The following is a 17,192-nucleotide window of genomic DNA, read 5'->3' as shown; positions in this document are numbered from 1 at the left end:
CTATGTCCACGCATGGGTCATTAAGGAACTAAATTTTTTTTACCTCTTAGGTAACCCATACATACATACATACATATACACACATCCATATATACAGACATACAGACACACATACACAATGGCCTTATGGAAGTAATGCCATGCCTATCTAACTATAGCCTATTCAGTCTAACTCAGAGATTTTAATGATGAAACCTGCAAGCCACATAGGAGGGTCCTTGTGGTGCCACCTATAACACCCATTAAGTAGCTCCACCAACAGTGGTAAGAGTTGTTTCTAGCAGCATATTAGGCCCCCTGACCATGTAACTAGATTTTTCACTTTTTAATTTACCACAGAATTTGCTATAATAATATTATACTTTTTTGTTTTTGTTACATTAGCATTTCTATATACAAAAAATATAAAAAAGGGATTATACTTGTGAAAGAGCAAATTTCTATTTCATGTAGCTTTCTTTAAAAAAAAGTATATAATATTACTTTCAAAGCTGTCCTGCTTATCTGTGTTTCCTTCTGGGCTTTCTTATGTTCTCTACATTTAAAAAGGCTTCAATGACCCTCTTTTCTTCTGTTTTTCATTTTGGTGACACTATATTTAGCTTCTTCTTTCCCCCAAAATCTCCTCCCTCACCCAAATTAAAAAAGAAAAGAAAAACACAATCCTTGTAACAAATAGACATTGTTAACCAAAGCAATGATATATATTTACTATGCTTAAAATGTATATCTCATTCTGTACATTGGGTCCATCAGCTCTTTTAAGGGACAGGTATCATGATTTATTATACATTGGTCCTCTGGATTCACGGTTGGTCATTGCTTTGGTCAGAGTTCTTAAGTCCTTCAAAGGTGATTTTCTCTACAGTATGGTTACTGTGTAACTTTTTCTCCTAGTTTTGCTCACTTCATTCTTCATCAGCTCCAATAAGCCTTTCTAGGTTTTTCTGAATTCATCCTTTTGTCATTGTTCAATTGTATTCTATCATCATATCTACCATATCATACCATAATTGTATTCTATTTATATCTATCATATCATACCATAAATTATTCATAGCATAAATCATTATTTAATTGATGGGCACCCCTTAAGTTTCTAGTTCTTTGCTACCACAAAAAGTGTTGCTGCTGTGTATATTTTTGTACATGTGGGCCCTCTTCCTCTTTCTTTGGTCTCTTTGGGGAAATTACTTAGTAGTGTTATCACTGAGTCAAAGGTATGTACAGTTTAGTGACTTTTTGGCTATAATTCCAAATTGCTTTCCAGAATGGTGAGACCAGTTCACAGTTCCATCAATAATGCATTCCTGGGCCTTCCATAATCGCTCCATCAATTGTCATCTTCCTTTTTTGCTATCTTCTTTCAATCTGATGGATTGTTTCAATTTGCATTTCTAATGTGATTAGTTGTTTGGAGCATTTTTTCATATGTTTTTTGGATTTCCCTTGAGAACTGCCTGGTTTTATCTTTTGAGCACTTATCCATTGGAGAATGGGAATTTTTAAAAATACAAAAAATTGAGGCTGGCTCTTGTTCAGTAAAAGAAGTAGGTGCCTAGCTATTGAAAGACCATACATAACATGAGAAAAAAGATTGAGTTCTGCCTATTATGAGTATAAATAGGATTCTTTTGTTGGAATCCATCCTATTGGAAGGAATTGCTTTTGTTATGTTTAATGATTATATCCTAAAGTATTGATGGCTAGAGCTGTGCAAAAAAAAAAATAGTCAGCAGTCACTGGATGATTTTTCATCTTGGCAAAGCTAAGTAACGTTCCTTTTAAAAAATCTAAAGATATTTGGTTACTTAACATCCTGGGAAGCTGACAGTTGACTATGTAGACAGTGTTTTAAAGAAACCAATTTAATCATCTTCCAACAAAGTGAGATTATCCTTACCCCATGCCATAATTCTTCTTTCTAGTCACAACAATATATTGACAGAGAGGAGGACATGGAGGCAATTATGATAGGTGTACCTTTTCAAGGCAGCTCTCTGCAATAGTACAACTTTTCACTTTTGCTCCTCTAGTGAATCTCTTTCATTTTCCAGGTCTATGAAAGAATAACTATCATTTATATAATGTTTTAATGAGTATAAAGTGATTTCCAAATATTATCTCATTTTTCCTGACAGGAACCCTAGAAATTAGGTGCTATTGTTACCTTCATTTTACAGGTGAGGAAACTGAGGCAGACAGAAGTTAAATTAAGGGTCATTAAGTTCTAAATTGCTTAATTTTACTTTGAGAATTCAAAAAAAGAGGAATTTAAAAAATAGCAATGGGACAAGATAGTTTAAAAATCCATTTCATTTAAAATTGGAAGAATAGATCAAAGTAAACCTAGGAACAGATCATACCATAGAGACCACTAGAAGATGATTATTACATTCGAATAGAACAATAACTTTCTCATGTATTTTACACATCCAATTTTTATTATCATTATACTTAGCATGATAATTACATGTGTTAAAGATTTGTATTCTGATTATTTTTTTTTGTAACCTTGATGAGGGCAGTTAGGTGGCATAGTGGAAAGAGTACTGGACCTGGAGTCAGGAAGACCGAGTTCAAATTTGGCCTCAGGCACATGCTAACTGTGTGGCCCTGGGAAAGTCACTTATCCCTGTTTGCCTCAGTTTCCTCATCTGTAAATTGAGCTGAAGAAGGAAATGGCAAACCACTTCACTGTCTCTTCCAAGAAAACCCCAAATGGGGTCATAAAGAGTCTAAAACAACTGAACAACAACAACAACCTTGATGAACTGGTATCTGAAGCATTGTATTTATTAGTATTTCTAAAGTTGGAGCAATAAACTTATTACTTGACTTAGCCTCGAAAAAATATTAAGTGTGAGACTATAATATTTATTGAATATTATGGAGAATTACAAGAGAAGCTGAAATATCAGTACTTGGTAAGCTGAAGCAGTAAAATAAATGAAACTATAGCAAAATTTTGTTTTTAACTTTTTGCTACTAATGGATTCAGAAAGACCTAAGATCAGATCAAGTTCCAGAAAATGCAACTCCAAATCCTACAAGCCTAATTAGTTTATAACAGGGTTGTCATTCTGTTTCCATAATAGTAATGTTATAAGGAGGTTCCCTTGTATTTTAATATAAACAAGTTAGGTTCTTTGTAATAAATAAGGTACATGTTATCCCCAGACATTGCAGAGTTTTTAAATTGTACACCAAATCGAAGGGCTTTTATAAACGGGATGTATGTTATAAGCAATCACAATTAATTTTAGGTATGAGTACAATGAGGAATTTTGTGGTGAAAGCATGAAATTCTGATAACACAAAAATGTGGGGTTTTTTTTGAAGGGGCAAATCTAAGTTACATTAGTATTGTTATACTACAGGTTGAAAGAAAAATGAGCTTTTCAATTATTTTGAAAAATATTCGCCCTGCTTCCTTCCTTTACCTCTGGCTCGCTATTCTAGAGCTAATAATTACTCGGGGCAGCTAAGCAATACAGTTTTGGTTGAAGTTCTTACCTAATTCAAGATGAAAGCAAGAGACAAGAGGGATATCTTTTTAAAGGAGGTAATCTTTTTTTTAAAACATATTTCCACGTTAGTCATATTGTGAAAGAAGAAACAAAAAGGGGAAAGCCGCGAAAAACAAAAAACAAAAAAGTTAAAATATTATGCTTCTATTTATATTCAGACTCCATAGTTCTTTCTCTGGATGTGGATAGCATTTTCTATCATGAGTCTTTTGGAATTATCTTGGGTCATTATATTTGCTGAGAAGAACTAAGTCAACCATAGCTGATCATCACACAATGTTGCTGTTACTAGGTACAATGTTCAGGGAGGTAACCTTTCTGAAAAAATAATCACAGAAAAAAGGGGAGGCAGTAACAAGATATTAAACGAATTCTACAATGTTACCCACGCCAAGTAATCTTTTTATGACACAAGTACAAGACCTTTGAGTGAATCAAAAGGGAGACAACATCATATTGGATGAGGCTGAATTCAGTGAGCCCTAGAGAAGGGTTAGAAAGAAGAGCCCAACTTTTGATGAGACTTGTAGAATGCAAGGCCACGAGAAGACCTTTGGAGCCATGGGAGCAGAAGTTCAGGCTGAGGCAGCCACCAGGAATCAAGACCGTTTAGACAGGCTAGTTATGAGGAATGTTAGTACAGAAGCTATGTTGCTGAAACCTTCTTAGGCTATAGACCCCAAGGCCATGCTCCTGTATCTTCTTTCCTCCCCCAGCTGTCCTCTGGAAGCCTAAAGCCTTTCTTTCCGGGCACAGGATAGTATGTTTACCTTTCTTTATTTCAAGTGTTTCCTTTGCCTTTATAAACAGTGTTAACCACAGGTCTTTGTTGGACTGGCTGTACTTATTGGAAATAATAAGGCTGTTGAGGGGAAAGCATCATAGAGAAGAGAGAGAGATTGAGCTAACACTGAATTGTTATGCCAGGGCACTGTCTCTTACTGGGGGCCCAAGGCCAAGAAAAAAAAAAGATAGAGAAAATTACAGATCGTTTGATATAACTTTCTAGAACTGAAGAGCATTTTTACCAGGAAACCAATCTAGAACAATAATAATAATAATTATGATGATGATGATGATAACAATAACTTTTATATTGTGTATACTATTGATCTCACAACAACCCTGGAAAGTAGGTGCTATTTTAACCCCCATTTTACATTTGAGGAAATTGAAGTTAAGTGACTTGCCCAGGGTCAAACAGGTAGTAAGTGTGTGAGGCTAACTTTGAACTGAGGTCTCTATGACTCCAGACCCAGTGTTCTATCCATTGTACCATGTACCTGCCTAAGGTTGAAAGGGATTTATATATATATTATATAGTATGTGTGTACGCATGCATATGTTTATATACATACAGACATGTATATAAATATATACATATGTGTATATACACATATATTATATATTTTTAAACTTTTGTTTTTAATTTATGAAATAACACAAGCGTTTCCATAACATAGGAGTTTGAAAAGGTTGGGAAAATAACAGGGCTACTAATATAGGGGGAACTTACCAAATAAATGGTCTATTACATGGCTGCAGGTTTTTAAAAAAATGCCATAGTTTGACCACAAATGTATGAAATGACTACTGAGGACCTGAATAAGCTATAAATCATGATTTATTTATATAATATTTGAGACTTGCAGTTTTTGAAAAACTATGTGTCTCCAATATTTCCAACAGAAGCCTTGCCACAATATCCTCACTAGAGACAGAAGTAACAACCATTTATATTTACATAGTACTCTCTTTACTTAATAAAACGTGTTCATTGATTGATTAATTTCCTAAAAGTACCATATAGCCCACTGAGTTGGTGCCCTGAATTTTCATCCCAAAGTTACTGTAGCTAAACAAACCCACTCTGTAGCAAAGTCAGTTCTCAAATTCTCATGACCCCCAGGGAATAGGGGTACCTCTTCATTTTTAAAAGCTGTATGGTTTAGTATTTGAGGTGTTGTTCAAAACTTCTCTCGTCACAAGCAATAGCTGTCAATGATAAAAACCAAAAATAATATTTTATATTAATAACAGTAATTATATTATACTGGTATTTATATTTAATATTAATATTAGTTCTTATTGATCCAATATTATTATACTAACAAGAACATTAGTACTAATAGTATTGACACTACTCTCTAGTATTCAGTATAGTTGAGAACAATGGGCATTCAATAGTAAAGGACTCAATCTCTTAGTACCTATTCTCAGACTATAAGCATTATAAAACTAAAAATTATAAAATATGGTTTGTGTTTCTATCAATCTTAATAACAGGTTATTGTTTTTTAAAATGTGGTAATCTGATAACATAACTGTGCATATAGTTTCATGAGGAAAACCTAATTGCTTTGGCTAGCTAAACAGTTCTGTTAGTAGTATTGTTACTAGGACTTACATTAAAGCCCTACTCTGATGCCTCATCATGGTATGGAAATGACCTGAATGTGTTCTCCAAGGCTAGAAGAATTGAGCATAGGCTCTGAATAGTCCAACCAAACTGGAAAGACTTAGAGTTTGGGAAGATCAGCTGAGTGAAATTTGGAGACATCACCAGGATTGTTTCAGGGTAATGACTTTTTTTCAGCAACTGTAGTCATCAAAGACTATTTATTTAGTCATAAAGGGATGACTCTTTTCTCTGGTAGAAGAAATTTCTAGGATGCATGAAATCATAGATCCCTGATTTAATGATGTATATAAATGAAGATTGGGCATTAGACTGATCCTTGCTGTAGAGATAATTCTTTCTCAATCCTTTTGTAAATGTCTTGAGAAGAGAACAGTGTCCTCTCATTAAAATGCTTTGTAAAGCAAGCACCTAGGTGACACAGTAGATAGAGTGCTGGTCTTGAAGTCAGGAAGATCTTAATTCAAATCCAGCCTTACATGCATACTAGCTATGTGACCACGGGTAAATCATTAACCTCTCTTTGCCTCACCTACCTCCCAAGGTTGTGAGGATCAAATGAAATAATACTTCTAACGTGCTTAACATAGTGCCTGGTACATGGTGGGAGGGGGCACCACCCTCCAAAAAAATTTGTACAGGGAAGCCATCTGCACCCAAAGAAAGTTAGTAGGCCTTTCTTGCTAACAATTAAAATGCTGATTCCTCCACAAAGCCTTCCTGGATCCACCCTATACCTCAATTCCTTAAATATTTGTTAAATACCTACTATGTACAAGGCATTGAGCTGAGTATTGGTGATGCAAAGATCAGTGATTCAGCTCCTACCCTTAAAGAGCTTACATTCTACTGGAGGGGTAGAGGAGTGGGGTAGAACCACACACATGAATATGACGCAAAACAGAGAGTGACTGAGCTTTAAAAAATATCCACACAGAGTATTCAATGAAGATTTGAGTAGAAATAAATATTTTTATCACATTAAAAAAAATCATCCTCCCATCCTTGTAGCCACTTATTGTACTTTCTGTCTTTCAGACACTTTTTATGTTTTACTTTGTTATAAGTTATTTGTGTCAATGGCCATGCTTCCTTACGAGATTGGTTAAACTCTTGAGGTCTGAAATTCATCTCTGCATCTCCCCCAGTACTTTATTCAATAAATGTCTGAGGCATGATTGGATAAATGGAGACAAATGAAGGTATTATTACTGACCCGCCATTACTGAAAGATGTGCTTTGAGTAGGAAATATAGTAGGATGAAAAGAACTTGGTTCTAATTCTAATTCTCCCATTAACTGCTTTGGATCAATAGTTCATTTTCTCTGGGTCTCAGTTTCCTCATCTGTGAAATGAGGATAATAATATCTGCCCTACCAACCTTACAAGGAGAGTATACAGATCAAAAGAGATAATGTATTTGAAAGGTCTTGGTAAACTTAATATTCAAATGCAATTTACATGTAAATGATATTTGAATGCAAAGCATTCCATATCTATTACAGGGTGCATGGAACTTCTGGTGTGGAAACTCTCTCCACCTCTGTGGCTTGGCAACTTCTTTGTAATTTATAGTCTTAAAGAGTTGTGCATGACATTGAAAGTTTTAGTGATTCATTCATGGTCACACAGCTCATGTCAGAGACAAAGCTTGGAGCTGAGATTTCCTGACTCCAAATGTGTCCTCTATTTTCTATGCTCTGCTGCCTCCCACATAGTATGTAATGGTGATTAACTGATGTTTGTTGAATGAATATTAATTTTAGTTTTATTTGGCCATATCAGTTTGTTTAAATTCTCTTTGGTAGAGTCCTTTTGTATGTTTGATGGATACAAATGACCCATAAACATTTTGTGCTTCAATAGCCTTGTTTTGTTTTTTAATGAAAAAGAGGCAGAAATTCTCAATTCATACTTTACTGAAAAAAATGAGGCCCACAGTATTGAGCTTTCTCTTCTTCCCAGTTCTGGACCTCTAATTGCCATTACATCATTTTGATTATGTCCTTTGCTCCAGCCTTAGAGAAAGAGATGGCCCTTCTCCTTGCCAAGGCCATCTGCTCTCCTTTTGCCCTTGATCCCTTCCCCTCTTGTCTCCTCCTTGGGCTTGTTGTCCCTTTGATAATTCTCTCTTTTCTTAATTTTCTTTCTTTCTCTGTTTTTCTTTCTCCTTCCTTCCTTCCTTCCTTCCTTCCTTCCTTCCTTCCTTCCTTCCTTCCTTCCTTCCTTCCTTCCTTCCTTCCTTCCTTCCTTCCTTCCTTCCTTCCTTCCTTCCTTCCTTCTTGCCTTTCTTTACAATGTTTTAGTCATTATACAAATTGTTCTCCTGGTTCTATTCATTTCACTCTTCACAGTTCATAAAAATCTTTCTAGGCTTTTCTGAATCCATTCCTTTTGTCATTTCTCAAGGCTCAATAATACTCCATTATAGTCGTCTAACATATTTTGTTCAGATAGCCCCCAATTGATGGACACTGCTTAGTTTCTAGCCCTTTGCTACAATGAGAAGTGCTGCTATGAATATTTTTCTACATATATGTCTGTTTCCTCTTTCTTTGGTCTCTTTGGAGTATATTTGTGGTTGTGATATCATTGGACCAAAGATTATATATAGTTTAGTGAGTTTTTTATTTTATTTATTTTTATTTATTTATTTTTTTTAGGCAATTGGGGTTAAGTGACTTACCCAGGGTCACACAGCTAGTACATGTCAAGTGTTTGGTCTGAGGCTGGATTTGAACTCAGGTCCTCCTGATTTCAGGGCCGGTGCTCTATCCACTGAGCCACTTAGCTGCCCCTAGTGAGTTTCTGAATATAATTCTAAATTGTCATCCAGAATTGTTGCACTAATTTACAGCTCTACTAACAGTGAATTCATATGTCTGTTCTCACATATCCCCTCCAAAAATTGTAATTTTCTCTTTTGGGACATCTCTGCCAATCTGATGGGTATGAGATGGAATTTGGGTTGTTTGATTTGCATTTCTCTTGCCATTAGCAATTTGGACTATTTTTCCACTTATCTCGTTGGTAGCTTGCTTTTCTTCTTTTGAGAACTAATCATATACTTAACAATATGTCTTTCTGACATTAAGAAAATGATTGATTTAGTAGTCACAGTCAAAAATGAGTGCCATAATACTATGACAACTATTCATCTTAGTGAAGTTTAGATTTTTTCCCCTTAAGGATGACAGAAAATTGAGTGTATTCATAGGTAGAGGGGAAGAAGTCAGAAGATTGGGAAAAAATTGAAGATTAGAAAGAGAGGGGATGATTGATGGGCCACTCTTCTGAAAGAGACAGGAGGAGATTTGATCAAGGTTACACGTAACTTTGTAAAGAGCCTGGTCTTGGAAAGAAAAAGCCTCACCTCTTCATGGAAGACTGGTATAAAAGAGGAGAAAATGGGGGGTGATCTCAAGGAATGTAGAGAAAGAAGAAAAATAATCCCAGAGCTAACAGTCTCTATTTCTCAGTAAAGTATGAAGTGAGGTCCTCAGCTATGAGGGCAAGAGGAGATACTGGTGCAAAAGGCTTTTTAGCATGGGAGAACCTAGCCAAGTTTCCAGTGTACATATCCATCAAAAACACAGAGGTGCTGCGACATTATGGTGAATCATTGAAGACAACTAGATGGCTCAGCAGATAGAGTACTAGGCCTGGAGTCAGGAAGACCTGAGTTCAAATCTGGCCTCGGACACTTACTAGTTGTATGACCCTAGGCAAGTCACTTAAACCTATCTGCCTCAGTTTCCTCATCTGTAAAATGAGCTGGAGAAGGAAATGGAAAACTGCTCCAGTATCTCTGCCAAGAAACCTCCAACGGTGTCACAAAGAGTCAGACACGACTCAACAAGAAATGTTAAAATATATGTATATATAATACCCTAAAAAAATCATGAATCCTTTGAAGTATTGAAGTAAGAATAAAACTGTACTTGGAGTCAAGAAGACTTGAGTTCAAATCTGGCTTCAGATACTTATTCATATACTGTATAACCCTGGGCAAGTCTCTATTTCTGTCTATCACAATTTCCTCATCTATAAAATGAGAATAACAATAACACCTCCCAGAGCTGTTGCGAGGATAAAATGTGATAATATCTGTTTTTGCAAAGGCATGATATAAATGATAGCTAAATAAAAATTGTAACTCAAATAGCACATTTCATGGACAAAAGATAAAGTGGGTATAGAGATTTTAACAATTGTTGACTTTGTCAATTTTAAACTTAAAGGAATTCTGTTGGGGACTGGATTTGAGGGGGAAGAGTGGGAGAAAGAGTTGTTTTAACTACCTTGACAGACTAAACTTAAACAAGCATTTGAACATGGAGAAAATGTTTTGAGTTAAAACTAGAATCTGAAATGTATTAAATAAAGAAGATTCTTTTATGAAAGACCTCTAAAGTTGTCTTACATTTCTTAAATCAATCTGTAGCACATAATCAGTAAAAACCATATCATTTAAACAGAAAAATCATAACTTAAGCACTCACCCTCATGCAGCTGCGTCCCATTATGGGCTGTAACTTAACATATGCATTTCAGAAGTTGTTAAAAGTGAGTTCAGGCTAACAAATCTATATTGTTAAAAACCTTCAGTGAGAAGAGACAGCAGGGTAGGAAGAAGGCACTAGGTTTCACCACAAGGCTGTTGTCCAATACTTATATTGTATTATAATCTATTTAGCCTGATTTTTAAAGGAATAAATAAAAATCACAGCAGACATTAGCATTACGATTTTAGGATAGCTTTCCTTAAAGCTGACTCTTTTGGGTCAGGTAGGATGAATTTTTTCTGGGGCTGAAAAGTTTATCTCTGCCCAGTGATATATTTATTCGGGAAAAAGGAGAAAAGGAAATGTGCTTAATGTTCTCTGATTTTTAAAATATATGTCACATATCTGAGTTGAGTGGAATGAAATCAGCATCCTTCCTCTTAAAAATTCAAATAGCTATAAAAATAAATATATGAAATCAAACGCAAATACATTTTGGCTCATAAGAAATCCTATAATGTGGGAGTTAAAATGACCAGAATTCAAATTATTGTAATAAAAATGTAATCAGTGTTCTAAATTAGCTAGCAAGCACCCTGAGGTTTATTGCTGGTTTCACACAGGCACACTTGATGTGGTAATATCTAATACTGTATTTCTAAGGGTTTTTCTTCTTGATTACTTGTATCTCTCAATATTTTTTCTTTAAATGAAAAGACTAAAAGTATATAAAAAAGCTGACTCATAAAATATGCACATTTAACGCACACTTCGCTGTCAGAGAATTTTTGTTATCTTATAGTACATTTAGTGAAATCCATGATTAAAAGTCTGGTCCCAATCCTATAGAAGAGTAAAATGTCTTTTATTTTTAAAATAAAATGGTTACCAACTTGAGATAAACAAATCTTCCAGACACTTCCCAAATGGAAAAGTTTATTCACCTTAACTATGTAAACACATTATGTCCAAGAAATAGTTATATCTTGAATAGATATTTTTATTTTACTGTTGTATTAATAGAATCGGGGAGAAAAATATTAATGACATTGTGATGATACCATTGACATCTATACAATTAAAGGCTAGCTTACATCCAGAGAAGAGAATAATTAACATGCCCTAGCTTTGGGCACAGACTGCTTTTCCACTAGAGACATTGCCATGGAAACTTGGTGGCCCAGAAGTGACTGCCTGTCAGTGGACAGGCATTACCAAGAGTTCTCTAAGTTGCCATGGCTTTTGACGTTGAAAGACTTATGCAGGGAAGTAGTTTCCATGAGAGAATGATGGGAGGGGATCAGGATGGGGTGCTTTCTGGGAATCTATTCTAACCCATCCACATATTGGACACAGTGATGGCTTGTGATTGTTGTTCTCCGGAAAGCTATAAGTGGACAACAATGGAAGTGATCACATTGGGAAGGGAAGACAGTGTTGACCACACTCAGATATAGGTGGGTGAGCTGGGACTAGCCAGAGGAAAGGCATGCAACCCAGGCTGAAACATCACATAGTGGTTTATGTGACCATCTGAGTCTCATCCACCACTACCCCTGAAGCAAAGAGCAGCTTTCATTTACTTATCCACCACTTATTTTCTGCTTTTCTCTCCAAGGGGTGAAGGGAAATAAGTTCCAGGCACTATGCTAAGTGTTTTGCTTTAAAAAAACAAAACAAAACAAGTATCTCATTTGATCCTCCCCACAACACTGGGAGGCAGATGCCATTATTATGCCCATTTTACAGCTGAGGAAACTGAGGTCAAGTGACTTTAGTATCTGAGACTGGATTTGAATTCAGGTCTTCCTGAGTCTAGCCCAGCACTCTATCCACTGAGCCACCAGCTGCCTCTCCAATCTGGTGGGAGGAGGGATATGGAAATGAAGAAAGTCATTTGTTCTCTTCCTGGCACATAGGCAATGCAGCTAGCATTTTGGAAGGTGTATTTTTTTAATTGTTTACTTTTACTACTATGTTGTTTTTAAATTTCTTTTTACTTTTGCCTCCATGCTTAGGTAGCTAGGTAGACAGAGAATTCCCCAGCTTTGCCAAATAAATATTGAGAACCTAATAACTACTACCAGGAATTACAACTGTAATCCTTTTTCTCAATATGGAAGACAATTTTGACAAGAATATGGGCATAGAAAAATTAAATGTGACAGATGGAAAGCAATTGTATAGACACTATCACTTCAATGATCTACTGTTTTGTCTGTGTGGGTGCCAAGTCTGCCAACTCATATCACAATATTTTTTTTTAAGAAAGTGAAAAAACTATGCTCCTATTTGTACTTAGAGTTCATTAGTTCTCTCTCTGGAGGAGGACAGCATTTTTCATGAGTCTTTTGGAGGAAGAAGAAGGAGGAAGAGGAGGAGGAGGAGAAGAAGGAGAAGGAGGAGGAGGAGAAGAAGATGAGGAGGAAGAGGAGGAGGAAAAGAGGAGGGGGAGGAGGAAAAATGAGGATGGGGAAGAGGAAAAAATGAAGAGGGAAAGGTGATCATGACAAAGAGGATGACAGATGATAATGATGATGACAATAATATCCCCAGGAACAACAATTATGGTTTATAAAGCACTTTAAAGTTTGCAAAGTGCTTTACACAAATTTTATTTGATTCTCAGCCCTGTAAAGTAGGTGCTATTATTATCCCAGCTAAGCAAATTGAGGCTTAGAGAGGTTAAGTGACTTGCCCAGGGTCACACAGCTAGTAAATATATGAATCAGGTTTTGAACCCAGGCCAAGGTAATTCGAAGTGGAAAGGGCCCTAGTAATTGGAGGAATAAAGGAAGGCCTCTTATTAACTTCCATTTGCAACATGAATAGAAACTACTCACTTTGTTATTTTTTTCTACCAACATTAGTGAGAAAAGCCCATAACTCCTGGGTGATGAATATCTAATATATCACTTAAAGGAAATGCTATGCATTGCACTGTCCCACATCAGTAGATTGAGAAAAGAAAATATTCTCAACATATTTCTGCTTGGGGGAGAATAACAATTCACATTCACCTCTGTGTCAGGACAAGTTGCTTTTTCATATCTTAACTTTTGAGAAAGTCCAGATTTACCTGCACCCCATATCGAAAGACCTGGAACTGATGATTTAGAGTAGGAGAAAATAAATTATTTCTAAGGTTCCTTCCAGCTCTAAAATCCCATATTTAGAATTTAACCCCCTCATTTTAGAGATAGGAAAACACTCTCACCACCCTTACTACTTTTCTTCAGCTGTGCCTCACTAATAAAAGAATACTTGGGCTGTCTTTTTTTTTTTTGTCCAATAATTTCTCCTTTTCTTATGTGGGCCAGGGGTTGGAAACCTTTTAAAAGTGTTGTGTCAAGCTATGACACTTTTTGTGGCATTAGGGGCTGGGAGATGGGAGGTGGAGGAAGAGAAGGAAAGGCCGATTGTCCAGTCATTGATTGGCAGTTGGAGAAGAGAATTTACACCTGTTCTTGAGTCTCCCAGCTGGCCTACTGAAAGCAGCCCTTCTGGTGCAGGGGCCAAGGCAGTGAGCCCAATAGCAGCAAAATGCTCTTTGGCCAAAGAAATTGGGAATGCATGTGCCATCTTTGAAAAGCATACCTTCTTTGTTTTCAAAGATATATAGTTATATCTGAACCTGCTATGATTCAGCACCAAAAGCTCAAATAATCTTTTTCCCATTTATTTCATGCCCATGATAGCTGGATGTTTCAACATTATAAAGACTTTAAGTATAAAAATATGCCCTGCTGGTCTTCTAGCTACTTAGGTATTTATCAGAATAAAGAAATCCATGGGGCATAGCATTGGTTAGCAATTTCATTTTTTCACAACTCTAGTTATTCATGGCACAGTGGCAAGGCATTTAGTCGTATGTGACTGTTGCTTCCCCTCCCTTCCCCATCTGATCAAATTTTAATTGTATGTTAAAAAAGTATAATGTTATGCCCTGGAAACATCGAGGTGCCCTATATAGGGAATGATGGTTTCCTGGAAAGCATGTTTTCCTTTCCCTCTTGCCTTCTACTCCACTCTCTACCCTAAACTGCTGATAGTTGTTGATTTTGCTTGTAACAAGGAGGTAGGGTCATGCTGTTTCAATTTCTATAATTCTCACAGTGAGTCTCCTGAGTCCATAAAGGACTCAGAGCAGACTATGGGATCATGATGCTCTCTGTTACCTTGTATACTTCCTACTACCCCAAACTCTAAGCTTGAGACTCAGAGAACACCTCTCATGATCGGGGCCAGCTGGATCACCCAAAGACCATTTTCTCTTTTATTAATGAATTTTACTATAATGGAGGAGAGGGAGGTTCCTTCTATCCCTTATTACTTCAAGTAGCTTGGAATGCAGGCAAGTACCAAATGCAGCTGTTGACAAGTCAAGATGAAATAATGCCTGTCACATTTTGCTTAAAGGGCAAAGTAACCTCCAACTTAATTTAGAAGGAAAAAGTTGGCAGAACAAAACAATGTACCTTTTAAAAAAATCTTTCTCTATTGCCCCCAAATGAGTAATTTAAACAAAAATGACACCTGGCAAGCAACATTGTTCAACTCTCAGAAATCTGGATGCCAAACTGAAGACTTACCAAGGAAGACAGAAGCTGCATAACTACAGACGTAAAGAAGAAATCTGTAAATTATTGGACTACAAAAATTGTTCCACATGCCATTTGCCTTTCAGATAGCTCTCTACCTAAAGTCCAATCTCACCAGCCTTTGTAATATGAAACCTACTGTAGATAAGACAAAATATGCAGATAGTCTGCTTTGGAGCAGGATATTAAATTGGTTCCAGAAACCAAGTTACATGACAAACAGTTTAATGGCATTGCTAAAACTGGAAGACTTGATTTCATGATTATCCATTATTAATGGAAAGAAAATCAAACAGATTCTGAATAAGCTTTTGCCATCAGCATGGGGCAATCTCATGTTAATGTTTTGGAGGGCAGAAATCTCAGGTAATTTTATTGGCCTTTTAATTACAGAATATAATTTCAAAATTGGTTACAGAAAGAAAAAAAAAAGTATAGAGGTGACTGATTTTTCCTGAAAGTTTTTGCAGTATTCAAACATATTAAAAAGAAGTGCCCAATTTACCTTCATAGCTGAGTCATGAAGAAGAAAAATTAATCCTAAAGATTCAGGCACTAATTATTTATTATTTCAAAGACACTTTCAGCTGTACTCTCACAATTGTGAAATAACTTTTTGCAAAGTTAATTTAGTTTTTAAAAGAACTCTAAATTACTCCTATTTTTCAAAGAAAGATTTCTAAAATATTTGTGAAACACTTCACAGGCAAAATAATCCAGTAAGCAACATTCCCATGTGAAAGGAATCATTTTCCTGAAATCAGGAATGAGTTAACTATCAGTTATACCATATCACCGAGCTACAGAAAGACTTAAGAGAAACAAAACGTAAATACGATGTGACTAGAACATTTTAGAACTATTATCTCAACAGTCAAAAAACCTCTTTTCTTCTGTACTTACAGTCTTTAAATACAAGATCTGGGTCTCTGTGAGGCAAGACTTGGGCAATGATGTGTTTCAGGGATTCCAAGGTTCTATCCATCTTGGCTCTGCCTTTTCGAGACTGCACGCACAAAGTGTCCTCATGCCTGAATTATTCCAGCCCTGTACTGAATTTGTGCAGTTCATTGATGCACTGGATTACCAAAGAATCTCTTTTAACGTGCCAATCAGACATTGCCCAGAACCTAAAGACCTCTCAGTAGGCCCTCCTCCCTGGCTCACTTATCTTTGTTGTATGCTGAGCTAATTAGCTACAAAGGCTAGCTGACAGGCTAGCTCCAACCGCTTCCTTCTGTTAAACACACCCACCTACAGGCTAGCTGGGGAAACTAATCATATGAAAAGCTTTTCCCTTTCCTTCCAAATATTGCCTAAATGGACTGAAGCAGACTGATTTTGGCTTTTTATTGTTGTTAAATTGTGGTTCTGCTTCTTGCTCCTCTTCCCTTAAGAGGTTGAAAACAAAATGTAAGATCTCTCAACTAAATTCCTTACATATCAAATGTAAAAAGTCCCTTCCAGTGAAGATGAGTATAACAAATATACTCATTCAACTTCTCATTTTGCGAAGGACTATTATTATATGTAAGCTAAAGGGGCAGCTAGGTGGCTCAGTTCCAGACACAGTGCTGGGCCTGGAGTCAGGAAGACTCATCTTCCTGAGTTCAAATCTGGCCTCAGACACCTCCTAGCTGTGTACTCTGGGCAAGTCACTTTGTTTATCTCAGTTTCCTCATCTATAAAATGAGCTGGAGAAAGAAATGACAAACCATCTTTGCCAAGAAAACCCCAAATTGGGTCACAGAAAGTCAGACATGACTAAAACAACTCAACAACAGCAAAATTCAGGAAACGATAGGGTAATGCTTGCTGTTTGAATTCACAAAAATCAACCCCAGAAGCCAAGTTCTCCTGCCATAACCATAATCAGTTCTGATGGCTGGACTTATCTCACAGTTGGTCAGGGTATATATTCTCTACTATTAACCCTTTAAAGGAAAATCCATTCACTAACTCCCTACAACTATTTGGAATAATTTATGGGTTTCCAAAGTGGGTGATACTGCCCCCTTGGGGGTGCTGGAACAATGAAGGGGTGAAGGGGGGATGGTAGTGGGAGTACTCTCAGGTGCAATTAGGGGTTGTTGAATAAAAATAAGGGGGCCATAGAAGCATAAGGAAAGGAAAGAA

General features: G+C 36.4%; 1 protein-coding gene across 1 annotated transcript in view; it reads right to left on the bottom strand.

Annotated features, from left to right (window-relative positions):
- Positions 1–16,226, bottom strand: part of LIX1 (limb and CNS expressed 1) — a 56,159-nt gene extending 39,933 nt beyond the window's left edge. Inside the window, 1 exon segment of the mRNA XM_021007262.2 lies at positions 15,960–16,226. Within this exon segment, the coding sequence (XP_020862921.1) occupies positions 15,960–16,041 (82 nt within the window). The 5' untranslated portion in view covers positions 16,042–16,226.
- Between the last annotated feature and the right edge of the window lie 966 nt (positions 16,227–17,192).

Source organism: Phascolarctos cinereus, unplaced genomic scaffold (assembly GCF_003287225.1).
Source record: "Phascolarctos cinereus isolate Bilbo 61053 unplaced genomic scaffold, phaCin_HiC Scaffold_4;HRSCAF=312, whole genome shotgun sequence".
NCBI lineage: Eukaryota > Metazoa > Chordata > Mammalia > Diprotodontia > Phascolarctidae > Phascolarctos > Phascolarctos cinereus.
Note: the sequence above shows the minus strand (reverse complement) of the source record. Positions and strands in the feature narration are given on the sequence as shown.